The sequence below is a fragment of the Bactrocera neohumeralis genome, unplaced genomic scaffold, assembly GCF_024586455.1.
Source record: "Bactrocera neohumeralis isolate Rockhampton unplaced genomic scaffold, APGP_CSIRO_Bneo_wtdbg2-racon-allhic-juicebox.fasta_v2 cluster10, whole genome shotgun sequence".
Taxonomy (NCBI): Eukaryota; Metazoa; Arthropoda; class Insecta; order Diptera; family Tephritidae; genus Bactrocera; species Bactrocera neohumeralis.
This window is the reverse complement of record NW_026089623.1, coordinates 26313-53898: the sequence shown is the minus strand read 5'-3', so window position 1 is coordinate 53898 and position 27586 is coordinate 26313. Positions and strand designations below refer to the sequence as shown.

The 27586-nt window shown below is 34.9% G+C and overlaps 1 protein-coding gene and 1 long non-coding RNA gene across 8 annotated transcripts in view; one reads left to right on the top strand and one right to left on the bottom strand.

Annotated features, from left to right (window-relative positions):
* The window catches only part of LOC126764836 (DNA topoisomerase 3-alpha), a 64084-nt gene extending 52744 nt beyond the window's left edge, over nucleotides 1-11340 (bottom strand). For 4 of the 7 annotated variants that reach the window (XR_007668105.1, XR_007668106.1, XM_050482415.1 and 1 more), the window contains exons 1-10: nucleotides 11107-11339; nucleotides 10417-11050; nucleotides 9952-10267; nucleotides 9760-9899; nucleotides 9123-9338; nucleotides 8917-9072; nucleotides 8577-8832; nucleotides 7880-8514; nucleotides 7466-7820; nucleotides 3074-3268 (exon numbers count right to left, since the gene is read on the bottom strand). Coding sequence is in view for 5 of the 7 variants with exons in the window: in XM_050482415.1 (XP_050338372.1) it covers nucleotides 3074-3268; nucleotides 7466-7820; nucleotides 7880-8514; nucleotides 8577-8832; nucleotides 8917-9072; nucleotides 9123-9338; nucleotides 9760-9899; nucleotides 9952-10267; nucleotides 10417-11050; nucleotides 11107-11259 (3056 nt within the window). In the remaining 2 variants the exon portion in view is untranslated. Of the gene's footprint in view, nucleotides 1-3073; nucleotides 3269-3468; nucleotides 3626-7465; nucleotides 7821-7879; nucleotides 8515-8576; nucleotides 8833-8916; nucleotides 9073-9122; nucleotides 9339-9759; nucleotides 9900-9951; nucleotides 10268-10416; nucleotides 11051-11106 lie in introns of those variants that run through there. The other 3 variants (XM_050482414.1, XM_050482413.1, XM_050482417.1) reach the window with 3 other exon arrangements.
* A 9405-nt stretch (nucleotides 11341-20745) lies between these two features.
* LOC126765032 (uncharacterized) lies at nucleotides 20746-22717 on the top strand. The gene is made up of 4 exons (XR_007668247.1): nucleotides 20746-21062; nucleotides 22172-22297; nucleotides 22368-22441; nucleotides 22637-22717. It is a non-coding gene; the product is annotated as an uncharacterized LOC126765032 (long non-coding RNA).
* Nucleotides 22718-27586: the final 4869 nt, after the last annotated feature.

Sequence of the window (27586 nt, the reverse complement as noted above, 5' to 3'; positions counted from 1 at the left end):
GATGCCTAAAAGAAGGAGTTTTCCCAAAAATTTGGAAAAAACAGCGGTTGGTTCTTCTTCAGAAGCCAAACAAACCAGCGGGAGAGCCGAGTCAGTCTGGAAAGACTGATTTGCACACATCTAGAACGTCACCTAGAAGAAGAGTCTCCAGGTTTATCTGAAAACCAATTTGGATTCAGAAGACATCGGTCCACTCTGGACGCAGTTGGAAAAGTGACGGACATTGCTGCCAAGGCCATAGAGGGCACCAGATGGATGCATGGAGATAAAAAATACTGCGCTGTGGTCACGCTTGACGTGAAGAACGCTTTCAACTCTGTATCCTGGCCACATATACTGAGGGCATTAGAGGCAAGAAACACCCCGGGGTATCTTCTGAGGACAATTAGCAGCTATCTGTCTGACAGACTACTGCTGTATGATACCGATACAGGTCCAAAAACCTACATGGTGACAGGAGGAGTACCACAAGGCTCCGTACTAGGCCCACTATTATGGAATGTGCTGTACGACGGGGTGTTACGATTACCGCTGCGCTGCCAAAAGAAGCACAGATAATTGGCTATGCGGACGACATTGCCGTAACGATCGTTGCTAAAGAGCTCTTCCAGATACAAAACATATGCAATGAGACCGTGTCGAAAATCAAAGACTGGCTTACGAGTACTAAGCTTCAGCTGGCAGGAGAAAAAACAGAGGCAGTGCTCATCACGAGCAGAAAAAGGCTAGAAACAGTCACACTGAACATTGATGGATTTAACGTTGTAACAACGCAAAATTCACTGAGGTACCTTGGCGTTATGATCGATACGAGGCTCAATTTCAAGGCGCACATTGAAAAGGCCTGTGGAAAGGCGGCTAAAGTGACTGCGGTCCTTTCGAGAATTATGGCAAACATTGGTGGCCCAAGTCAAAGGAGGAGAGCTTTGCTGGCTAAAGTTAGCCAATCAATGCTTATGTACGCAGCTCCGATATGGGGGACAGCCCTTCGTCAAAAAACCTGTGTCAATATGGCCAAATCTGTGTCCAGGCTATGCGCCCTTAGAGTTGCCTGTGCGTTTAGAACGGTGTCGCACGAGGCGAGCGCTATCATATCTGGTCTTATGCCACCGGATATAATGGCCTCTGAGTTAAGTAGAGTCTACTGTAAAACAAAAGCCATGAATACGCGCCTAACGGCTGACGAGCGCAAAAAGGAGAGGAAGACAAGTCTCGAGGAGTGGCAAAAGCAATGGGACGCGGCAGACAAAGGAAGATAGACATACAGGCTTATTAAGAATGTGCCGGCCTGGATTGACAGACAACACGGGGAGACAGATTTCTACTTAACGCAGTTCTTATCGCGCCATGGCTGTTTCAGGGAATACCTGCACAGATTTGGCCATGATGACGAAACACACTGTTCGTTCTGTGGAAATGCCGCAGAAAACGTAGAGCACATCTTTTTCTTCTGCACGAGGTTTGCAGTGGAGAGAGAGACCACAGAAAACTTAACAAATTAAAGGATGACGCCCGACAACATAGTTAGTCACATGCTGCGATCACAACTGGTGTGGGTTAAAATGAAAGAGTGGACTGCAATAGCGCTCCAAGAACTCAGAATAAAAGAAAGGCAGCGCAGAAGCATAAGACCACATGAATAACCCTGGAGATAGGTATTGAAGAGGCAGTTATCGCCCAGCTTGGTCCTGCGAAGTAGTGCTTAACGGCGGTCCCGCAGGTCCGAATACAAGCTACAGCAGCCGGAGTTAAGAGTTTAGTACGTAGGCATACTGTTTCGCAAGTCCAACATAGTGATTTAACACTGTCTGGGCGTGGTCCCGAAAGAGGTGTACTCTAGCGAACAATATGAATCGTGCATGCTACCAGTCTCACCCTGGCAGTATCTTCAGAAGATTCCCCCTCCGAAAACAAAAAAAAAAAAAAAAAAAAAAACGTTGAGAGTACCCCAACTATTAAAAATAAATATCTACTTTTATATATATGTACATAAACAGCCACGTGCATTTACATGCAATGCGCATCCAATAAAAATAAAAATGCCAGGGGACATAATATTGAGTTATAACAGAAAGCAATTGACATAACGGACTAAAACTTTGCACTAATAATTCGGCCTCTAGGTACCGAATATGTGGACCCCAGTATCTATACAATTGAAATTCACACAGAAATCTTTAGCGATAATAGTATTTCTGTTTATCAAAAATTTGTTGAATCGTATCAATACTATCCTGAGCCCCCATATACCTAATATAAAGATTTTGGAACTTCCACGTGACTATGCTCGATATATCGGCCAATATTTGAGTTATCTCAATGAAAATTACTAAATCTATACAATTGAAATTCACACAGAAATCTTTAGCGATAATAGTATTTCTGTTTGTCAAAAATTTGTTGAATCGGATCAATACTATCCTGAGCCCCCATATACCTAATATAAAGATTTTCGAACTTCCAGGTGACTATGCTCGATATATCGGCCAATATTTGAGTTATCTCAATGAAAATTACAGAACATGTTTTACTTAAAACTGTATATATTTGTGCCCAAAACAGATACAATTTGGCAAAAAAACATATAACAATTACCAGGATTTTCGAACATCCGGTTGACCTTACTCCATGTGATTAGTGATTGTTTGTGAGGTACCTTAATGAAGCACAGGGAACATTGTTTTAGTACGTGGCATGATAATAGTTACCAGATAAAATCGGATCGATACTACACCATAAGGGAGTACAAACTACGTACATATAATAATATAGTAGTATAAACTACGTATAATGATTTTCGTTTTTCGGACAAATCTTATGCCGAATTTGTCGGTAAGTGTATGAGTTATACGTATATATAAAGTTGGTTGGATTCCGATCCTCTGGGTGACATTTTACACCTTAATGTATTGCCCTTCCTTAACTACTTAATAAGATTTTTTACCAACATCTGAAGGTATTTCTCCGGCCTTGCAAGTTACGAGATTATAATATGTTCGGTTAAACCCGAACTTGCCAAGAAATAAATATTTAATTTTTCTACAAAGATATTGATATTTTAAAAGATACGTACGAGCTAACTGCAATTCCGCAACTGCATTTGATGCTTTCGATTTGCAAAGGACACTTCGGTAGTGAATCTACATGAAGGCAAGTATGTCTTGCAACGTCAACGTCGTCATCCCATTGAAAAAAATTGCATGGGTTTGCTTTGGCACATACGTAAAACAACTTGCCCTTATTTGGTCCTTCTTTTTTAACAGTACATCTAAAATAAAATAAATAAAAAATTAATTGTAATATTTAAAAACCATAGAATATGTACAATAGTTTATAGTATAGTTTTATAGTAGTGTAGAAAAATAAGTTTGGTCAGTAATTTATTAATTTTTTTTTTATCAAGGGAGGAGAAAGTAAATATGCAAACTTTGTTTGGTTTCCATCAATTGTTTTTTAATGAAGGCGCCATTTTATATTTTTGAAAATTAGCACGTGATTTATTTAAACTTTAAAATTATAACATTTTTGTTTTTTTTTTAATTGTAGAAAGTGGTGGCTGCACACTAACTTCTTCCGGGAAAGTCACAATGAGACGTCTCAATCTGATATCTTCAGTTCTATTGATCTGAAAAGGAATAAGGAATTTTTATTTATTTATTAATGTCATATTTTCCAGATGAACCAAAATAAGTGAAACAAATTTTCTTCCTTAAAATAAAATTATCCAAAAAAATGAGTTATTTATCGAATTTTTGGACTGTTTTTGCTCGGAGAAAGAATTTTTTAAACAAATTAAAAAAAAATGTTGGTTCACATGGAAAACAATACTTTAAGAAGATATGAGCAAAATGTCAGAACTTTTTGAGTTATCTGCCCCGATCTAAAAATATGGTTTAAAAAAACAACGCGTTTAAAGTTCAAATACGGGAAGATTGAATCATTATAGTGGCTTACTAATTAATCCGCGATTCCAATGCCGTATACTGACTGGTCCTTCTGTAGGTTCGTAGAAGTCATTTTTGTCAGCAAGTTGTTGTTGATGTGCTTCACGAGCTTCTTTAGTAGCTAATGAGCTTTGTCAATTTTTTCTCGTCACTCTATGCTCAATCATTCTATCGGCAAACGATTTGCATTGTTGGTCAACTATTACATCTTAAATTTTCATTACTTGCAAAATTTATGACACCATTTCAATTATTTTTCAACACGAATGTAGATATTTGGAGCGAGGCGCCCAACGGTCGAGTTGAAACTTCCATTTGACCATCAAATAATATTTCGAACAATTAATCTCCGAATAAATCTTCAAATATTAGCTTCACATACTTTTGGATCTCCGGATGTAGTGGTGCAGGGTGTTGAAAATCTTTTTACTCTTACATCAGCTGTCGAGACCAGACGGATAGTACTGATGGTGTGGATTATCATTTGCAGAACTCATATGACAGTAAGTGACCAGTACACCTTTTTCATCTCCTAGAGAATGTTAATATTCCTAACCTAACCCGTTGTATAAAGACATAATCACTACAAAAAATGTGTTACTATACGGATTTACATTGAGAATTTTTTAGATGTTCTTGAATCTCCAACCCCAATGTAATTGCCGTATTTCTCGCCAAAAAAAAATCTTCTAAAATCAAAACATTTCTTTAATTGATTCAACATCCATAGCCTCCGTAGAGCCTTGGTGACTGTTGCCATTCTGCCTGGTGCTTTCAATACCAGGTTATTTATTCTTCAGTACTTTGTCGATATTTCCAATAGCTACTTTTTATTATTAAATGAAATGTAAATGACTTTACTAGAGAATATCCAATGAGCGTTGTATGAAGATTTAAGGTTTTCATGTTTTTTTTCTTCCACAGCTTTTTAAAAGCACAATTGAAATACGAATATTGAATTCTCTAGAAGATGCATAACAAGCACAATTCTAAGGGCTAGGAACTTCCTTTTGCTTTGATAGTACCCTATAAGGGCCTGGCTCATTATGGTTGCTGTTTTTCTTTCTACTATATATTGGAACACAACATTTTATCGCATAACCATTTAAGATAATTTAAAATATTTAATATATACATATATGTATGTAGTATATATGTATATTATAAAAAACGTTTGGTAAAAACTAGTTCAAATTAAATTTTAAAAAATACTTAAACTTTACTGATGTTTTGTTTTGATCCACAAAATATTAAGTAAGTGGCAACCGTCCTTGTAACATCTCAAAGCGCGTATTTGGTCATACAAGCATTTAAAGTACGAAAAGTCAACGAAAGCAAGTATTTTGTGACGAAAAAATGAAACTCAAAATTTAAAGCAATGGATATGCTTTTTACTGCTAATGGGCAACAAATACGCAAGCATGTTTGTATGTTAGAGGTAACAAGCAGCTAACAAAAACAATAACCCTTAGGGTGACTGATATTGCTTTTATGAATAACACATACATAGGTAGTTAACGTATTCAGTAACAATGACAGTGTATGACAGACTGTAAACAGATTTGGTAAACAAAATATGTCATACTGCTAACCAAAACAAAACCAATAGTGGACATAGAAAGAGACAACCTGCCATAATTATAATTGGATAGAGCTGGAAAAAGACATTGAACATCCAAGGAGCAATGGGTTACTTCTTTCCCATTTAGTGAACAAAAGTAACAGATTTTTAACTTAAAAAGGGTATGTACGGATTGAGGAGGATCTCCAGATTAAGAATAAATATATACTTATATATTTGAATAGAATATATGTACTGAGAATCACAAAAGTATTTGGCATGTGAAAATTATTAATTAAAACTCGTGTTTCTTTGCCTTTAAATAATGTTTAATATACTTTTCAATCGCGTTAATAAAATAAATAGTTTATACTTCAATAATTCATTATAAAAACTTTAAAACCATTTTTCATTAAAAACCTCACAAAACCTGAAAGTATTCAGAGTTTTTAACTCACAAAAGTATTTTGTTTTTCAGTAGTAGTCGTATAGGAACATAGGAAAAAATTATTTAGTATTTCGTATGAAAGCCAATATTTTTACAGACAGCTTCCAAACGTCTTAGCATTAATTCTATCAATTTTTGGCAAAAGTCGGTGTTCCTCTTTTAAGACTCTTTTGAGCACACTTTTTGATGATATATTTTCTAGATAGGCTCAAAGATTTCCAATTGGATTAATGTCGGGGCTTTGTGGCGGTGTTGACCGATGTTTTGTGAAGAGAATCCACATTTTAACGTCGTGGGCTGTATATTTCGTGTAGAAATAAAAACTCATTTTTTTGACATGCCCATTTTTTCAGCACTGGAATGTAAATTGAGAATGGATAAATAAGAATGTTTATCCGTTGTCTCGTCTATAAAAACGAGATTCCCGACTCCCTGAGCTGACATGCAACCCCATACCATGACGGCCGTGCATAACAGTTGCTTTGATGTTTTAGATATTTAATTCGTCATTTGGTTTCGGTCAGACCATACGAAGATCATCCGATCAAAAATGGTTATATTTGCTTTCGCAAACAATAATCTCTTTTGTTTATTTATAACCGATAAAAGTGGTTTGTTTCTTGCAGCACGGCCGTGTAATCATCATTGAACATGCTTTCTTATCAGCAAAGCCGAAATACTATTAAAAATATATGTATATCTATTTTCATACATATGTATGTACATACATACATAAAAAGCCGCATGCATTTTCATGTTTTTTTTCTTCCACAGCTTTTTAACAGCACAATTGAAATACGAATATTGAATTCTCTAAAAGACTCATAACAAGCACAATTCTAAGATTTATTTCAAATGTATTTATTATTAATACTAAATGGCCCTGAGTATATACCTCCACGACCACATCGACATAACAACACTTTCTCGAGCTTCTTTAAGATACGCACTATTTTTTTGTTTTTAATTTATCGATATCGTTCCGTACAGAATGAGCTCCAAAACTAGATCGAATAAAATTCACATCGACATCGGATCCCTCATAGTTAAACCGGCTTTCTCCTCAACAAATATTTTTTATAACAAATATAAGAGATTTTAACAGTCATGCTTCATTTAGTCACCGACGTGCCGCTCTTTCGTAGTTTTCACTACAAAGGTGACTAAATAGAGTATTCCTATATCTGTGTCAGCGATCAACCGAACGAATAAAATTCACATCGACATCGGATCCCTCATAGTTAAACCGGATTTTAACAGTCATGCTTCATTTAGTCACCGACGTGCCGCTCTTTCGTAGTTTTCACTACAAAGGTGACTAAATAGAGTATTCCTATATCTGTGTCAGCGATCAAACCCAAAAAATAAATACTGGAAATTACATTCCAAAATTTTTGTGACATATTCTTAACGGATCATACTAACATTTTATAAAAAAATATGATTTTTCAAAATTTTACAAGTATTTTCTCCCTTAAATTATATTTATTGATTATATAACACGATACTCACTCTTTGGCTTTTTGATTACATCCTGAGCATTTGTTCATTGTGCTTCGTTTATATTCGCCCGTTCCCCATGGAAAATCTTGTAAATCAGGGATATTGTTGTCAAAATTTAAATCAATGTTATTTCCATAACGTGTTGCAGTCGCATAGTTTTCTGTGAAAACATAATCTTCTTCTTCGGTAAACAAGCTATCAATGCGCGCAGCCTGCATATTAGCTCTATTTTCGTTTTGAATATCAACTTTAGATATAATTTCATCGAAATCATCATCACTGCCAAAAAACTCATCCAAAACCGCATCACTAACAGCTGCATTATCAAGTCGTTCAAGTCTTTTTGAGTGTTCATTATTTAATGCTGGAAAATAAAATGAGCAAATTATTAAAAGTTCAATCATTATTATAGTTTATATTTACCGGATGTAAAAAACGTACGAATGTTTTTATGTGTACTTTGTATGTTCGTGTTTTTATTTTTAGAGTCTTTTTTAGTTCCAGATACTACTTTTGGTTTACTCATATTTCTCTTCTTCAGAATATTTACTGAACTTTCTGATGCTCTATTGATATTTAGATTTCTAGGAGAGACCAGTGGTAGTACACCCGCAGGTGTTATAGCATCATCAATAATTCCAACAATGCCACCAGTACTCTTTACTTGTTCTAGATTAATATTAAACAAATCACGGAGATGTTGGTCACAACGCAAACATGAAGTATACCAACCAGTAGGTGCATTAAATATATTTTTATAGTATAAAGAATTAAATTTAAATTTAATCAGTTTTACATTTGGTCCACAATGCTGACAACTTTCTGGCAAAATTTTTGGTTCTACACATTCTTCTGGCAACCAAATAGCATTCTTACAATCAGGAAAGTTCATACAGCCAATGAAATGTCCCTTATTACTTTTCTTCTGCCGCAAAGTCAACGGAGCCATGGAACATTTCGGACATTGAAACAATTCTGTTATGGAATTATTCGTAATATATTGATTTTTCACGTTGTTATCCTTCCGATTGTCATTTGTTGTAGGATTTTCATTTATTCTTTAAAGAAATACAATTGAATTTATATAATGAAATATTGGCCAAGACTTTCATAAAATTACCGCAAAGCAATTTTATTGTCCATAGAAGTAACTTTTTCTGTTATTTGTGTGTATGCTTCGAGATATTTTTGAATTTGTTCATCTAAGACCACCTTAGGATCCTTTTTTCCTGTGCAAACATCTTTTAAGTCTGACTCAAACTCTGCTCTTAACATGGGTTTAGCTAATGTTAAATTCATGGCATCATATCCTTCATATAAACCCATTCCTATTACGCCGGGAACAAGACAACCTTTGTCTACCACACCAATGTATCCTAAATGTACATATAAATATTCATGCACAAAAGAAATAAAATACATAAAAATTTAATGTACCGAACTTTATTTGGTCTTGGTACCTCTTTCTTTGATTGTATTTATATGTTCAGCATGAGTGGCATCGGTTCCAATGCCATGTTTTTCCATTAAAGCAATTAAATCAGCCTCCGTTAATAGTGGAGGAGCAGTAGTGGCTCCTTCTTGCATTGATATTTCAGTGGGTTCAAATAATTGTCCTGTGTTGAAAGTTATCAAATTAATATGTCACCTTATCTAAAAAAGTTACCTCGTTCATATTTGTGTATTTGTTTTGCATTCCATTTTTCGTAAATATATATGTCTAAATAGTTTCGTTCGTGAATGCAGAGACCAGTCGCAGTAAACATTTCACCGGCTACACTGATATTAACGACAGTTTCCGAACCAACTGCATCTTTACTAACACAAGCCAGAAAATGTCGACATATTAACTCATATATTCGTGCATCATTACCGTGCAGATCTGGAAAAAAAAGTTGAACATTTTATACTTTGTATTTATAATTGTACATTGTATCTTTATAGGTTAGCATAATACATATTTATGGCTTACATTTTATTGCTGACAAATTAGAGAAAATATATGAATTAAACCATGTGTAATACTTCGAGACAACTTACATTTATAAAACTTAATTTCGACTCTATAAGTATTTAACAGATCTTATTAAATTACCTTATAAACTGCTGTGGTATAATTTAAAAATAATTATAGTTTGCTGGTATCATATTTCATAATATCCAAAATGACATTAGTAAAGTAAGAATAATGGGATTTGCGCCTAATAAATTTAACACTTTTAAATTTAGATAAATTTTTTTTGTAGGTTGTTATTTTTAAATATTGGAAACATTTGATTCTAATGCATATTCAAGAAACTAACCTGTTACCAGCTTTGTAGGATGAATCGGTGGATGAGCCTGATCACTCTTGTTACCATTTCGTGGATTAGGCCCCCATTCGTTTACACGTTGTGCAAAAGTTCCCCAGTCTGGGTGTGCAGTAAATTGTTCTATCAAAGAACTACAAAAAATATGGACACATATAGGCATAGGAAGAAAATTTTAATACATACCGTAAATCTATATCCTTCGAAAATTGATTAGTTTCAGTGCGTGGATAACTGATTATACCCTTGGAATACAATTTTTCTGCTATAGTCATTGTTTCTTTAGCTGAAATTTTAAGTTTACGCGAACTCAGTTTTTCCATCTCTACAGTATCTAATGGAGTCGGTCGCCATTTATGTTTAATTTTAGTTATTACATCTATAACTTTCGCTTTCGGATCAGCTAAACAAAGTAAGAGGTAATCTTCGCAAGCAACTTTATCAAACAATCTATTTCGCGCCCAAAGGAAGTCTACTGTGAGGTCCCCGATCGTATGTAAAACTATTTAAAAAAAGTTTTGTTTCTTATTTTTTATACCAACTAATAAAATTATTATTCAAAAGATCCATTTGTCAATTTGGTTACAGTTTTTATAACACGTAAATATTATAAATATTACCATTTATCTTATATCTTATATTTGCATTTACCTCTTAATTTCCAAAATGGTTCTGAAACGAAGGCTTCTATTTCCTTATATCTCTCCGCGACAAAACCTAACGTAGGTATCTGACAACTTCCATAAGAGATTAGCTTATCAGCAATTTTTTCTGGGAATAAACGTTGTAATCTCATAGTCTGAAATCTTGTTATTGCTGCCCCTGTTCTAAGGTCAAGTTCCGTTCTTACATCCACAGCGTCGCTTAATCTCTTATTAGGTTCTTTTAATTCGTTAAGAGCACGGCGAACGGAAGCTTTGGTAATCTCTGAGAAAACTGCTCTATATACTTTGATGCATGGTTTCACCTTGCGACAAACGCCTATTATTTCATATCCTATATTTTCTCCTTCCCTATCACAATCTGTCCAAATTATGAGTCCATTACAGCCCCGGACTTCTCTTTCTAATGTCCTTAGAATTGGTTGGAAATTTTCTTGGCATGTTTTTTGTACTGGTGCTGTAAATAACATTTGGGGATCTACTTCCTTCCATCGACGATATATTCCAACAAATTCTAATTGCAATAGATGGCCAGAAACCGAGGTCATTACCATTTTACTTTTTCGCCCACTTACTTCCGTTTCGAAATCATATATTTTGTTATAAACAGAATACCCTTCCCGCTAGAAATCATAACATTACCTATTTTTGCATTAGTGTCATATTTCAATCTGCTTACTCTAGTGGAGGTTCCATTCGACAAAAGGCCGGCGATTGTTTTTGCTGCATCGTTTTTCTCGGCTACATTTAAGTACTTCATATTAACATTTATTTGTTGACTATACTTACGGTAAATGTTAGTATACGCCCAACATTTAGTAAACCTTAGCATTAAAAATAACCCAACTTAAACACTCATAACAAATTCACTTCATTTGAGACATGGTACAAGGGAGTAGAGTATACTTGTCGAAAAAATATCGATACATCGATATATCGAAATAATTTTTTCAATTAATTGATATTTTTGAGCGATATTTATTGTTTCGATATATCGAGGTATCGATACAATATTACAAGTATTCAAAAGGTATAAAAATCGATATTTTTATGATCAAAATATTCTAAATCCTTTTTTATACTAACATTTTTTAACTTTTTTTTGTTTATGGTCGACTCGATTTCCTGCTTTTTAATTTGGTACTATAGTTGGCTCTTAAGTTGGCAACTTTGTCTGTCAAGTGTAGTCAGTTCTCAAACAATGTAACTAAGCAATTCAATCATTAATCAATTCACGTATGTAAACAAAATAATTCGAGCATTCCAGTCGTGTCTAGTGTTGTATGGAACTTTTTCAAAACAATAGACCGACAAAACCTTTCATGAAAGTGTATAGAAAAACATATAAAACCAGTGGCAATACGACGAATTTATCTACACATCTAAAATAAGCATCACCATGCGTTGATTGTCGTTATTTTACCCCAGTCCTTTCCGACATAGCTCTAAAGATTAAATTATATTTAAGCATTTTATAACCCTACAGCGTTCTCACTGCCGTTAGAAAGATCAAAAAACATCTGTTATTGTCATTCAAGAATTCACATCGCTTAATATTTATCACAAGAAAAGATTGTCATACTATATTTGAAATAAAAAGACGGCTTTTTTTATTACTTTCCATATAATAGAAATTATGGATGCATTTTTTTCATTTGTTAAGTCGATTTTCAGATGAAATTAGATTCATTGCTTTAAAAAAAATTTGTTTAATTACATTTTTTTCCCTTTGCAGTGTCTAAATAAGCTGTCATAATGTAACAGATTTCCAGTGCTGACAAGTAGGTTACGCAAAATCAGAGTCGCACAGAGAGATTTAGCGTGGATCAGTTTCAAATCATTTCAATGAAGTGATTTGGAATTGTCATTTTTGTATGGCGAAATCTTGATAAATTTTTAAGATTAGTGGGATAATCCATTCAACAGCCGAAATCGTGTGATTAGGTGTCGGTCTGAACATGGTATAAGATGATTAAAGTAGATTAGGCCAAATATTTTTTTTTTTCATATCATACCGATATATCGATATTTTTATATAAAAATATCAATATCGATATCAATATAATCAAAAATTACCGATACAATATACGGATATATCGATACTTTTTCCATTTCCGACATCACTAGAGCAGAGAAAGTGACCATTCACAGTACTTCATCTATACCCCAAGCATAGAAATGCCACAAATGTACGTTTACAATAAAAACATCATTGCCACTTCTGGTCAATAAGGGTAGCGAGAGGTCAAAACGGGTTGCCCAAAACGAAAATGCTTTAATAATTATTTGTATGTATTTTATAAAATTTATAAATACTATTTTCAAATTTCTTGTGCTAGTATAAAGCTCTAAAGAAATCTAGTACTGATTTTTAATACATTTTTTCAATAAAATGCGAATATGGCAAACCTGGTTTTGCGAAGAGACATGAAATCGACAATTGTTTTTTGAAAGAAATTCAAAGTAATCGTTAAATTCTGTCAGCGAATTCCATTTATTTTTTATGATACATTGGTTTGTATTTTAGGTGACGATATATATATTATTATATTTAAAATATAAGTTTTGGATATAAAGTGGTTAGATTAGATTAGATTTATTTATGAGGAATGCACCGCGACCTTTGGTCTATTGTGCCCTCTCCTAGATCACATGGACTCACTTAGCCCCAGCACGTCGATGAATTCCAAAATTTTACTGGGTGCTAATGAGTCGATGCAATTCCTGTCCGGAAACATGGATCCGAGGGCCTTAATCCTGCGTCTGCAGACTGCTGTGCAGTCGATCAGCAGGTGTTCCGGTGTTTCAGGCTCCATGTCGCAGAACCGGCAGTCAGTGCAAGAAGATAGGCCCATGTTATATAAATGCCTATTTAACTTGCAGTGGCCAGTATAAAATGCGACCAAGAGCCTAAGCTTATTCCTGGGGAGGTTGATTACAACTTTGAACCTACTCATGTTGTACCCTCCCATTAGCAACCTGGCATGCCGCATGCCATGAGTTTGTTGCCAATACTTCTCTCTGCACACTCTTTCTTCTTTGCGAAGTAGCTCCTTTATAGTATGGGGACCCACCCCTGTAAAGGGTTCAGGACCTACCATTTTGGTGGAGGCTGCGGAGCGAGCGAGCTCGTCTGCCAGTTCGTTACCGGCTATTCCTTTGTGACCTGGCACCCAAATTAGGTGCACCTGGTTTCTTTCCGCAAGGCTGTTCAGCCTTTCTCTGCACTCCTGCACTAGCAGCGACTTGATCTCGTAGGAGGAGATCGCTTTTAGTGCCGCTTGACTATCGCTAAGTATGGCTATCCGCTCATTGCGATAGTTGCGATGGAGGTTTATATCTATGCACCGACTTATGGCAAAGACTTCCGCCTGGAAAATGCTCGGAAACTCCCCCATAGGTATAGAGAGCTTGGTGCGTGGACCCGCGATCCCTGCACCAATTCCCTCCGACATTTTTGAGCCGTCGGTGTACCACCTCAAAGTGCTGTTCCTCAGAAGCAGTTCAAGGGTGGAGTTGTTCCACTCATCCTTGCTTCCGAGGGTGACCTTAAACTTCTTAGTGAAGTTAACCGTTTTGGTAGTGCTGTCCTTCGGGAGGAGGGCGATTGGTATATTACCGCTAATCTTTTCCATCCTCTGGGACGATATTACCTTTCCTTTGCCAAACCCTTCTGACGTTATTTGCAGAAGCGTGCTCTTGGCTACTTGGCCGATAACCAAGTGCAGCGGTGTGAGTTCAAGAAGGGCCTCCATAGCTGCCGTTGGGCAGGTGCGCATTGCGCCCGTCATGCAGACACAGGCTAGCCGCTGCAGCTTCGATAATTTAATTCCTACCGAGGTCTGCGACGCTACTGAGGCCCAGGCTACCGCCCCGTACGTGATTATCGGACGCACTATCATGGTGTACAACCACCTAACAATCCTTGGCTTACAGCCCCAGGACTTACCAGCCAGCCGATTGCACACCATTAATGCCTTTGTTGCTTTGACCAAGGTCAGGTCCACGTGTTGCTTCCACCGCAAAGTGGAGTCTAGCGTGAGACCAAGGTATTTGACCTTATTGGTCATCTCTATCACTCTCCCTCCTAATGTGAGGTTCCTGAGACCGGGCAGGGACCTGCGTCTCGTGAACGGGACAATGGTCGTCTTGGAGGGGTTGATGTTCAATTCTACCCCCCTGCACCACCCCTTTGCCAGGTTTAGACCTCTTTGTATCAGGTCGCAGAGAGTGTCCTCATATTTGCCTTTGGCTGTAATAACAATATCATCCGCATACCCTTGGCAGCGGATCCCATTGTCCGTTAGCATTGCTAACAGGTCGTCTACGACAAGACTCCACAGCAGGGGTGATAACACACCCCCTGTGGACAGCCTCTTGTTGTGCCGAGACGAATACTCTTATCTCCCACTGTGGTCTCAGCAATTCTGGTGCGCAGTACGGCTTCTATCCATCTACGCACCGGTGCTGCCACATTTCTTTTCTCCAGTGCTCTGGCCACACTCCTGTGAGAAGTGTTGTCAAAGGCACCTTCGATGTCCAAGAACGCGCAAAGCATCACCTCCCCGTTCTCCAGAGAACTCTCTATCTCAGAGGTCAGCTGGTACAGAGCAGTACTGGTAGATCTGCCCGCTCTGTACGCATGCTGAGCCGCATGCAGAGGTGCCCTCTTCAGCGCTTTCGACCTTATGTCATGGTCCACGATCTTCTCCATGGTTTTTAGTAGGAAAGAAGTCAGACTGATTGGCCTGAACGATTTCGCCAGTGAGTAATCTTTCCTTCCTACTTTGGGTATGAAGATCACCTTCGCTGTCCTCCATATTACAGGGATATACGCCATTGCGAGGCTCTCCCGCAGCAGCCGAACCAGGTGTGGCAGTAAAAGCTGCTCCCCCTGCTGTAACAGCGCTGGAAAGATGCCATCCAGTCCCGGAGACTTGAATCTCTCGAACGAGGCCATTGCCCACTTGATTGAGTCCGCCGTATACAGCTGCTTGGCTATCCTCCAATCCTCGCGGGATGGCCTGTGTTCGATCACGGGTAGACACTGGTCTACCCGAATAGTCTCCGGGAAGTGCGCCCGCAGAAGCTCCGTAGCTCTGTAGAAGGAGTACTACGCGATAGTATTTCAGTCACTCCGGGTATTCGCTCGGACAGAGTTATTTTTTTAGAGCGCGGCCAAAGGCCGCCAACGCAGAAAGGAGTACTTCGCGAAAGTACTTCAGTCACATAAATTACGTATTACACATATACATATGTAGAAAGTATTTTTTAATGGTTAATATAGAAAAAAGAATCACGCGATAAAACAAACAAAGAAAAATTGTTAAAAATCCTACATATTTACTGTTTAAGATGTGGCAAGGCTCGTTTTCCTCATAATTGTAAACAATCTAACCTTTTCAACGATGAGTGTGCTAAGTGATTTTTAAATTAATAAATTTAGGTAAAATATAGCAAAGTAAAAGTGAAATGTAAGCTTATTTCAAAGCTTAGAGTGTGTATTTAAATATACAAAGTAAAAAATGTGAAAAAATTTTGTGAAACATAGAGAAATAACATGTTTTCTAGTGCAAATTTTTGAACTTTTAATCGTGAATTTTTTAAAAATATTAGCAATTTTTACATTATTTTTGGATATTCCTCCTCTGGAGAAACTCCCCTATCCGTGCATACCCCATTTATACGGAAATTCGGTTTTTTTTGCCCCTCAGCCAAAGTAATCGGAATCGTGCCCTAAATTAGATAAAATCATTATTATGCAGTATATTTCATTTTGAAATGTTGTAATAAACTTACCAATCATCAACAACATTCCTTAAATCGCAATGAAAATATTTATGTTGCTACGCACATACCATACATACACATATATTACGCTCAAAGTTTATTTTCTTTGTTTATGTTCCTGCTCTTCTAATGTGGATCATTCACAACCAGCTGTCAAAACTACTTGAGGAAATAATAGGCGTATTCGCTTGCTCTTGTAAGATTGCAGATTGCAAAAATACTATACCGAAATATAAAAGGTTACGAGAGCACCCATTGCAGAATCTAGTGATATATGAACGGCTGATTCGGTCAATTTATTGTGAATGACTATTATGCACGGCTATTGTGAATTGGCGCACCTTCTGCATACATTTTTAACGAAAAAAACTGTAATAAATCTTAATAATTTAATTAGAAATCACAAAATCTATTTAAAATTTACCTTCCTCAACAATTTAACGTCAAAATATGACTTTATGTAAAATTACAGCTAAAACAGGGTTGCAATTATATTTCTGCGTGACATTGCACGAAAATAAACATGGGTTTTGGTCTGACATATTTTACAGCCCTTGCAAATATTTTTCTGCGTGTGTTTGTTGTTGTGCCGTTGTATTAGGTGGAAATTCTTGCCCGGTGCAAGGGTTTTACAAGAGCAAGAGAATACCCCTATTGTGTCATCTCGTGATTCGTGTGTTTAAGAATGATGTTGATAAATTAGCGGAAAGTTGTTGCATATAAAAAATGTAACAGAGAAAAAATATTCTAATTTGCAGATAATTGACATTCGTCTTGAAGATTCGCTACGACTTTTTTGGCTGAGATGGCAAAGGATCGCGGTGGTTTTTGGATGTGTGCATGAAGTGAGATATTTAAGAAAAGTATTACAGAAATTTCCAAAGATCCCACAGTACCCTACAAGACAGGTAAAAGTTAGGTAACTGGTCACCGATAGGTTATCAGCAATTAATAGACTTGACAGACAAGCAAAATTAATGCGCATTAACATTTGCGTATTAAAATTTTATGGTGACAGACGGCAGAATTGTGCATTTAGCCAGCTGATTGTTAAATTTATTTGTAAAAAAAGTGAAGTAAATATGGATAAGAGGAAATTATTAATGGCAATTTTGGTATTTTTGGAAAATCAGAATAAATTTAACGAAAAAATTCGTTTATTATTAAACACGTTAAAAGATAATAAAGTGCAATTGAAAGCAATACGCACCTACGTAATATTTGGAAAATCGTTAGTAAGTAAGTATTTTAATTTGGGATTGACATCAAAAACTGATGCTGTAAACACAAAGGAGGCGGCAGACTTTAAGCGACATCTGTAAGCAATAGCAAAAATCGGTCATTTTCGGGCAGTGGTGCCTTCTCTAAATTGGTAAATTCAGCTGAATGCACGACATTTTTGTGCATTACTAATTCGCATTAAAATGGATCAAATGCGCAAGTTTATGCAAATTAATCCCGCTAATGCAAATAAGGGCTGTCGTCTGCTAAGACTAAAATGCATTCATTATCCGACAGGTTACTTATAGCCCTGACAGTCGAACAAATTAATGCGCCTTAAGCAATGCTAATGCGCGTTGCAATTTTATGGTGACAGACGGCAGACTTGGGCATTTAGACAGCTTATAGTGAAATTTGTTTATTTATTAAAAAAAAGCGAAATAAAAATGAATAATAGCCCTGACAGACGAGCAAAATTAATACGCATTAAGCAACGCTAATGCGCATTGCAATTTTATGGTGACAGACGGCACACCTGTACATTTATACAGCTGAAAGCGAAATTTGTTTATTTATAAAAAAAAAAGTGAAACAAAAATGTCGTCCCTGACAGACGAGCAAAATTAATACGCATTAAGCAACACTAATGCGCATTGCAATTTTATGGTGACAGACGATAGACTTGTGAATTTAGACAGCTGATTGTGCACTTTTTTTATTTATTTAAAAAAAAAAGTTAAATAAAAATAAATAGGAGAAATTATTAATAAAAATTTTGGTATTTTTGGAAAATCTAATATAAATTTCACGAAAAAATCGTTTATTATTAACTGCGTTCAAAGATAATAGAGTGAAAATAAAAGCAATACTTGTTTGTAATGCGAAAAAGTAAGAATGTCGGAAAAATGGATAGCACTCTGTGTATTGTTTATTTTCTGCCACCTAAAAATATTAAAATTTGATTTTTGTTAACATACTTGCACATATTTAATTAGGAATATACATAAAACTGCTTACCTTTGATGCTGTAAACGCAAAGGAGGCAGCAGACTTCAAGCGATATCTGTCAAAAGATAGCGAAAATCTGCCATTTTTGAGCAGTGTTGCCTACTCAAATTTGGTAAATTCAGCTACATTCACGAAATTCTTGTGCATTACAAATTTGCATTAACATGGGTCAAATACGCAAGTAAATGTAAATTAACCCCGCTAATGAATATTAGCTGTCTAAATGCAAAGTATAAATCTGAGTGGACGAAACTAAAGCACCCCCTAATATTTGTTAGGAAAAATAGTACCACGCTATTGTAAAAGTACTTTTTTCGTGAAGACGTTAGCAATAAACCGTTACAAATATTATTGAGATATTTTTTAAAGAGATTTTTGACGTCGTAACAGTTCAGTTGCGATTTAGAATTTAAGTGGTGCCCCCGATTGTTAAATAAACTCCAGCAAACTGGCAATGAACTTTCTCGGCACAGTTGAGGAAGACAGCGAAAAACTATATAAAAAAATCGATTCATTGATCAAAAAGGTCGCCCCAATTTATCCCACAGTCTTTTCCAATCAAATACAGAAACACTTTTGTTTACCAGTTAATGTACGAACAATTAGAAGACGAGCCGTTGAGGCCGGATTGTTCTGCTGGCGTCCAGCTACAAAGTACTTTACTTCAGCAAAAAATTTAAAGGCCAAACTCATATTTGCGACAACTCATCTCGATTGGAGCATTCAGAAATTGAATACCATTTTATCCTCAGACGAATCGAAATATAATATTAAAGATTCGGTTGGCATAAGATATGTGAGAAGGCCGAAAAGATATGGACTCAAACCTGAGCATTATGTTGCGACCATTAAATATGGCCGTGGTAATGTTATGGTCTGGAGCTCTTTTTCTGTGCACGGGACTGGACCTATTCATATAATAAATGGAATAAAGGACCGGTTTGTTGACACCGACATTTTTAAACGGGATGCTACCCCTATGCTGAAAAGGATATGTCACTATAATGGTGGTTCCAGCAGGACAATGATCTTATGCATAACTTTAGGCATTGCAAAACATGGTTGTGAAGTTACAGAGTTGATGTTTTAGATTTGCAGACGTATGTTAATCACTTATTTTTATTGTATGAAAACAGCTAAGTTCGAGCAGAACCATAGTAGGTTGTGCTTCAATTTTGTCCAATACTGTATATTTCTTTGCTCTAATTTTCAAACTATTTTGGAAAACTACATATGTATGTTACTCTTCAGCTAACAGCGTCCGTTTATTTGGCTATTTGTTTGGTTATAGCCCTGACAGACGACAGTGCAATAGAGAGATGTCAAATCAGAGGTAAGCGGTTTTTATATTGCTAATTATGTGCAAGTATATTAACAAAAATAAATTTGAATATTTTTAGATAGCAGAAAATAAACAACGCACAGTTTGCTAACCATTGAGTTACAATCAAGTATTGCTTTTAATTGCACTTTATTATCTTTTAACGTACTTAATAATAAACGATTTTTTTTCGTTAAATTTATATTGATTTTCAAAAAATACTAAAATTGTCCTTAATAATTTTCTCTTATCCATTTTTATTTCACTTTTTCTTTAATAAATAAACAAATTTCACAATCAGCTGTCTAAATGCACAAATCTGCCGCCTGTCACCATAAAATTTCAATGCGTATTAGCGAGTCTTAATGCGCATTAATTTTGTTTGTCTGTCAGGGCTATTAGCTATCTTTTACTGAAAATAGTTTCTTTCGTTATTGTTATGGTCACCTACGGATAAAAAAAAAAGTTTGATAGGTTATTTGTTTCGTTATTCATTGGTCACAGAAAACTGGTGCAATGGTCATCGCGCCACCAGCTATGGGTTATTTGTTTTGTTATTCATTTGTTAATACTGCAAATCGTATCGTCATTTTTCTTTAAATAAAACTATAGAAATTTTTATTATATTTCTTCTTATTTACTTTTTCTTTTTGAAGTTTACATGTTAATACTTAACAGTTATATTTTTACTTTCTATTTTTTACAAATTTTCAGTAATTATTGAAATTAGCTTATAAATATATACATTGTAAACTGATTTTTCCTTCTTGCAATCTTTTCTACAAATTTTTAGTAATTTTAGATTAGCTTTTAAATATTAACATTTGTATATCTATATATGTATATGAAAGAAAGTTGTTGTTAGTTACACCATTTATAACTCAAGAAGGCTGAACCGAGTTGGCTGAAAATTGGTGAAGAGGTAGCTTAGAACCAGGGTAAGGACATAAGACAGAGAACATAAAAACATAGAGAAGGTGCAGGTTCGACAGCGAACATTTGTTAGATTTAAAGTAAGGAATTCACCTCACAGCTATAGAAGTCACGCTGTAAAATGTTAACATTTTTAACAGTTCTACACATATTCAACAAAGAATATGAAGAGAAATAAATGGCATATATGCCCAAGCAGAGAAGATTAATAGAGATAAATATATGTATGGCCACGACGAATTTCGTTTTGCTTGTTTATATTTAATTCCACTTTTAACAGCGAATAAATTGTACAAAACACACTCTCATACAAACATACATATGCGTACACGTGTGAATATGTCACCAACATAAAATTGAAGGTTTGTTCTACAAAAACAACAATTGTCTAAATGGCAAAAGCATCACAAGTCAATATGGCATTCAAATTGGCGAAGCTCAAATGTAGCAAATTTTACAGCAAAAACGATTTCATTCATAAACGCAGGCGCAAATTCCCCAAGCGACCTCGCTTCATTCATAAAAACAGACGCCGTAACATCTCCCATGCCTTTACCTACAAGCGTCTTTTCGCGACGATGGCAAAAGCTAAAAATCATAAATTGAACAACTTTCTGATGCTTCTTCACAGAAAGAAGTGACAAAAGTGGCAACATAGCCGTTGTCGATTTACAATAATTGTCTAAAATATTTTTCCGTGACTCGCAAAAACCTGCGTCGATATGTATTCACGCTCATACATATGCATAAATATTTACGCTGGCTTGTAGGCGAAGCTGTACAGCGGCAAGGGAAGCGGTGACAATTGGCGGCCATTCGTTTATTTTTTTCGGCACAGCTTGGATTTTCTATCATAACACAAGTGCTGAACACAATGAACGCGACAGACTGCAAGCGACATTTGTCAAATATTAGAATACACGCGTTCTTAGGGACACATTTATTGAGGCAGCTTCACAACTGTATAACTGTGTCCATAAGAACGTGTGTATTCGCGCTCAATGTGTTCAGCACTTGACTCTTTGACAAAACGCAAGTTTCGGCCATTGGTTGACCGTGACAACGGAGATGTGAAAGAAGCGTGCGACACTTGTTATTATGAATGTATGTACATATGTATGTGGCTCGCATTTGCTTTCGTAAACATACAGACAAATGTGCCAAAGAAATAATATATGTATGTATGTATATGCCATAGAAATTCTATTGATACAAACATGGAAATGATAACGAAATAATGCGAAAATGCATATTTCATGAAGGTCATTAATTTTTTTTTAAAAATGGAAGGAATGAATGGATGTGTTTATATGAGCACATTTAAGTTCATTTTATAATATTCGAAATTAATATCATTTTTGAAATAATAATTTATTGAAAATTATTTTTTGTTAAATTTTATAACATAAAATGAGAGAATGTTTACAAAGCAGCTCTCTTTATTTATTCTCGATTCTTTTGATTCTATCAGCTCTGTTAGCCGCGCAATCGAACCGTCATACAGAATTCAATTTGCACCTTCTCTATGTATTTATGTTCTCTGGACGCATGTCATTCGTGATCGTACCATCGTAAAGGAGGCTCGTACAACAAGAATGTAAGTGAATGATTTTTATGTGAGTTTGTTTTTAATAAGTTGCAAATTATTACTTCATTTGTTCTTATAGCATTGGAAATCAGAACTAAATTGTAAATAGCAGCAGCAGCAATATCATCAGAAGCAGCAAATATAAATTGTTAAGTAAGTATGTGAGAAAAAGTGTGTGTTGTTTGAAATTGGATTGCGCAGTCCAATATATTACGGAAAAATAATTACATATGTACATAAGTATCTATTTTATTGTTTAAGGCGGCCTGCACAATCCAATATAATATGTGAAAACAAATGTTTGCTTTATATTTTAAATAATCAAATAATATTATTATTTTATTTCAGATATTATTATGATTTTTATTTAATTAATCTTTGCTTTCAGAGTAAATTCTATTCGCATGTAATATACTATATTTTATTTTATTTTTGAAATTAAATATATTTTTATTTATATAAACTGTAATACAATTTTTGTAAATATATAAAAAATAAAATAAAATAAAATTTTAAAAATTAAAAAGTTTGGTTCTAAATTTTAAAAGTTTCGGCCCGTTGTTATCTTCGTAATTTCTTAACACGGAAAAATATGCAGCAATATATGAATGACAGTATCGATATAGAAAATGTTACCATAGCATAAAGTCAAAACGAATCTCAGCAAAGTACCTATGAACTTTCAAAATTAAGATCGCTTCAAAGGTCAAATGCAGCAAAATGTGTATGTAATACTTGTAAATATGTATATACAAATAGTATTTCAACACAGTTAGATTAATTCCATGACAAAATATCCAATAAAATATTATATACAGGGGTGTGGTGGAATCTGACAGTTTTCGGAATCAGAATTGAAACCGATCAAAAAAAGTGTCATGAATTCAGACATTATTGGTTTGATAATCGAAACAGAATTTATATCGGTTTTGGGTGTCACAGAAACCAATTTTATGGGTTTTGCTGTCAGAAACAAAGCAAGAAGATAGTCGCACAGAGATTTGAAATGTTAGTTAAGAAATCGAGTTATTTTATTGTTACGAATTAATTTATATTTATTTCTATAGGAGAAAACATAAGAATAAAGTACGAAATGTCTTAATTATTTAGTTTTGGAAAAAAATGCCGGTATTTAAGGCTCCCCACCGGTTTAGAGGCTTGATGTTTTATTTTTTGGGAGGGAAAGAAATAATTGATTAAAGCGAAATTTCTAGGGTTTATAGTTATATATTTAAACATCACCCGAAAATTTTAAAGTGAAAACTTCTTATGGCGCGTTGGGCACTTTTGTGGGTGAGCATTTTCAGCCATTCTCGCGACAGATGAGATTTTACACAGATATACTCCGCGTGTATTCTTATAATATATGTATACTCTACGCGCTCTTTGCATGGGCATTCGTTCGTGCTCTCGCGACAGACGAGATTACATACTTACATATATGTATACTCAGACAGAGAACATAAAGACATAGAGAAGGTGCAAATTGAATTCTGTATGATGTTCGATTGGACGGCTAACAGAACTTATAAGATTGCGATGCAGAATTTCACCATTCTCGCTGCTATTTAGCAGAAATGAGCACGTTCTCTGGCAGAAATATATGTAAAACGACTGAATTCATGCGAGAATGAATAAAGAGAAATGCTTTGAAGAAAAATATACAAAGTCACACAAAGAATGTAAAGAAGCATTCTCTGAGTCACATATGCGTGAATTATCTTGTATCATATGAACAATTTTTTTCAGAAAAATGATAAAAATTTTAATTTTTTTACAAAACCGTCAAAAATTAGGTAAAAAATAATTTAATTATATTTTTTAATTATTTCAAAAAAGTTATATTTATATATAATTTCTTCAAAGAAAATTGATGACCTTCATGAAATATGCATATTCGCATTATTTCGTTATCATTTCCATATTTGCACCAATATAATTTCTATGGCATATACATAAGTATGTACATACATATATTATTTCTTTGGCACATTTGTATGTATGTTTACGAATGCAAACGCGAGCCACATACATACATATGTACATGCATTCATAATAACAAGTGTCGCACGCAACTTTCGCATCTCCGTTGTCGGTCAACCAATGGCCGAAACTGGCGTTTTGTCAAAGAGTCAAGTGCTGAACACATTGAGCGCGACAGACTGCAAGCGACATCTGTCAAATATTAAAATACACACGTTCTTATGGACACAGTTATGTAGTTGTGCAGCTGCCTCAATAACTGTGTCTCTAAGAACATCTGTATTCTGTATTGCAGCCTGTCGCGCTCATTGTGTTCAGCACTTGTGTGATGATAGAAAATCCAAGCTGTGCCGATAAAATAAACGAATGGCCGCCGATTGTCAACGCTTCCCTTGCCGCTGTAACAGTTTTGCCTACAAACGTGCGTAAATATATATGTATGTATACGTATGAGCGTGAATACATATTGACGCAGATTTTTGCGAGTCACGGAAAAATATTTTAGAATGGATAGATATGGATTGCCACTTTTCTCACTTCTTTCTGTGAAGAAGCATCAGAAAGTTGTTCAATTTATGATTTTTAGCGTTTGCCATCGTCGCGAAAAGACGCTTGTTAGCAAAGGCATGCTCGGGGAGATGTTACGGCGTCTGTTTTTATGAATGAAGCGAGGTCGCTTGTGGAATTTGCGCCTGCGTTTATGAATGAAATCGTTTTTATTGTAAAATTTACTACATTTGTCCTTCGCCAATTTGGCTGCCATATTGACTTGTGATGCTTCTGTTATTTGAGACAATTGTTTTTGTGAAACAATGTTTCAATTTTTTGTTGGTGACATATTCACATGTGTACGCATATGTATGTTTGTATGCTTGTGCATTATTTGTTCGGAAGTGTATACAAATATATGTACATATAAGTATAAATGAATGTATATGAACATGCAGATCAATCCGCGCACATGTAATATATTGATAAGTGATAAAATCATGATTTGAATTTTTGAATGCGCACATGCGTATACATGCAATCATAAGAGCAGATAATAAGATTAATATGATAGACGATATATTTATATATTGTTGTGATAAATTCAATTTCTATTACTAAGAAACATAATACAAAAATATTTATTAGTATAGTATATTATGTAAAAATCAAATAAAATGATTAAATATGCAAGTCCAAATTGGCTATAAATATTACTATTCACGCATTCATACAAAATTGTAATCATTATCATAATTATGCTTGCATGCCAATATGGAAATGCCGACTGCAAACGCAAAAGTATACATATCTGCATACATTGCGATTGCCTGGTTCAAAGCAAAAATTGAAGCATAAAAATATCACAAAACTGTGGTTGGGAGTATCATCATGGGCATGCATACATATATTTATGTCTTCATATTCTTGGGTATGTGAGACAGAGAACACAATAAAAATATAAGTTCAAGTTTTCACTTCTGCCTGCACTCCCGAAGTGCAACCCCTCTCGGGTTTGGATAGGAATTCTTTGATATTCCGCCACAGGGAAGCGATTGCCCGATGCATCTCGCATGTGCATTTGTCGGACGGCGGAAAATATGCAGGTCGCAATTTCTGTCTTAAACAAAAAATTTAAAGAGATTCATATTTGTTAATAACTTATTATATGTTCAAGATATACTAGGAAAATTTCAAAAAATAAAAGTTCTAAATTTTTTTAAAAAGTGGTCTTTGACCAAAACTTAACACTTAAACATATATTCGAACTTAAATTTTCCTAATTTTTTTAGTTTAAATAAAAGATAATAAACTTTGTCCCAATTCCATACGTTTAGTTTTTTTCAATCCTGCCCGCCAATTAAGAAAAATCGTAAAAATGAAAAACCAAGTCAAGTTTTTCGCTTTCTGCCCAAGCGCTCATATATCGCTCGGTCACTCAGGGGTGTTGTGGAATCCGATAGTTGTCGGAATCAGAATTGAAACCGATCAATAAAGGCAGTAGGTGTCATGAATTCAGACATTATTGGTTTGATATTCGAAACAGAATTTGTATCGGTTTTGCGTGTCACGGAAACCAATTTTATCGCTTTTGCTGTCAGAAACAAAGCAAGAAGATAATCGCACACAGATTTGAAATGCAAGTTAAGAAATCAAGTTATTTTATTGTTACGAATTAATTTATCTTTATTTTTATAGGAGAAAACATAAGAATAAAACACGTAATGTTTTAATTATTGAGTTTTGAAAAACAAAAAAATGCGGATATTTAAGAGGGGGAGCCTGCTTTAGAGGCTTAAAAAATCGATTTTTTTGAGTTTTTTTTTGGGAGGGAAAGAACTAATTTATTAAAGCGAAATTTCTAGGGTTCATAGTTATATATTTAAACATCATCCGAAAATTTTTTGGATACGAATTCTTTGATATTCTGCCTAGGGAAGCAATTGCTCGATGCGTCTCGCATGTGCATTTGTCGGACGGCGGGTAGGATGCATTTCGCAATTTCTATCGAAAACAAAAAATTCAAAAAGATTCAAATTTGTTAATAACTTATGTTCAAGTTAAACTAGGAAAATTTCAAAAAATTTTAAAATTTGAAACAAAAGTGGCCAAAGCATATGTTCAAACTTAACTTTTCTTAGTTTTTTTTAGTTTAAATAGAAGATAATTTAATGCCAAAGATAATAAACTTTGTCCCAAAAATCGTAAAAATGAAAAACTGAGAAATCGCGCGTCAAAGTCTTCGCTTCTGCCCATACATTTTAAAGAGATTTAAGCAAAAAAAATTAAATTTTTTTGAAGATTCTCCTCCCTTAAATAATATTTAATAAACGTAATAAACGCAATTTAACACCCAAATGCGTCTTTATTCATTCGATATACATATGTACATATGTTATCTTTTAAAATCTTTCTTTAATTCGGAACTCATTAAAAACTTTAATAGGATTGCTTCCAAATGTATTAATTTGCAAGTTTTGTCACATTAGTAAACAGCTGGTTCGAATATTGGTTTTGCATATGTTCGAAAAGATGAAAATCCAATCAGATTCAGTGACACCATTGATAATCAGAATTGGTTTGCAATTCTGACAGCTAAGCAATTCTGTCTTGCATTCCACAGCACCCATGATAATAAATATATTCTAAATAATAAACATTACTCACCACGTTTTCAACATCATCTTCACAGCCAGCACCAGATCTAGTGTTTTTTTTTTTATTTTGGAGAGCTCACGTGAATAGAAATTCTTCATGCCATTAATACGATTTTTCACAACGTCTATCGTAGCACTCGAATCAAATTCTTTGTACTTTGTTAAAAGA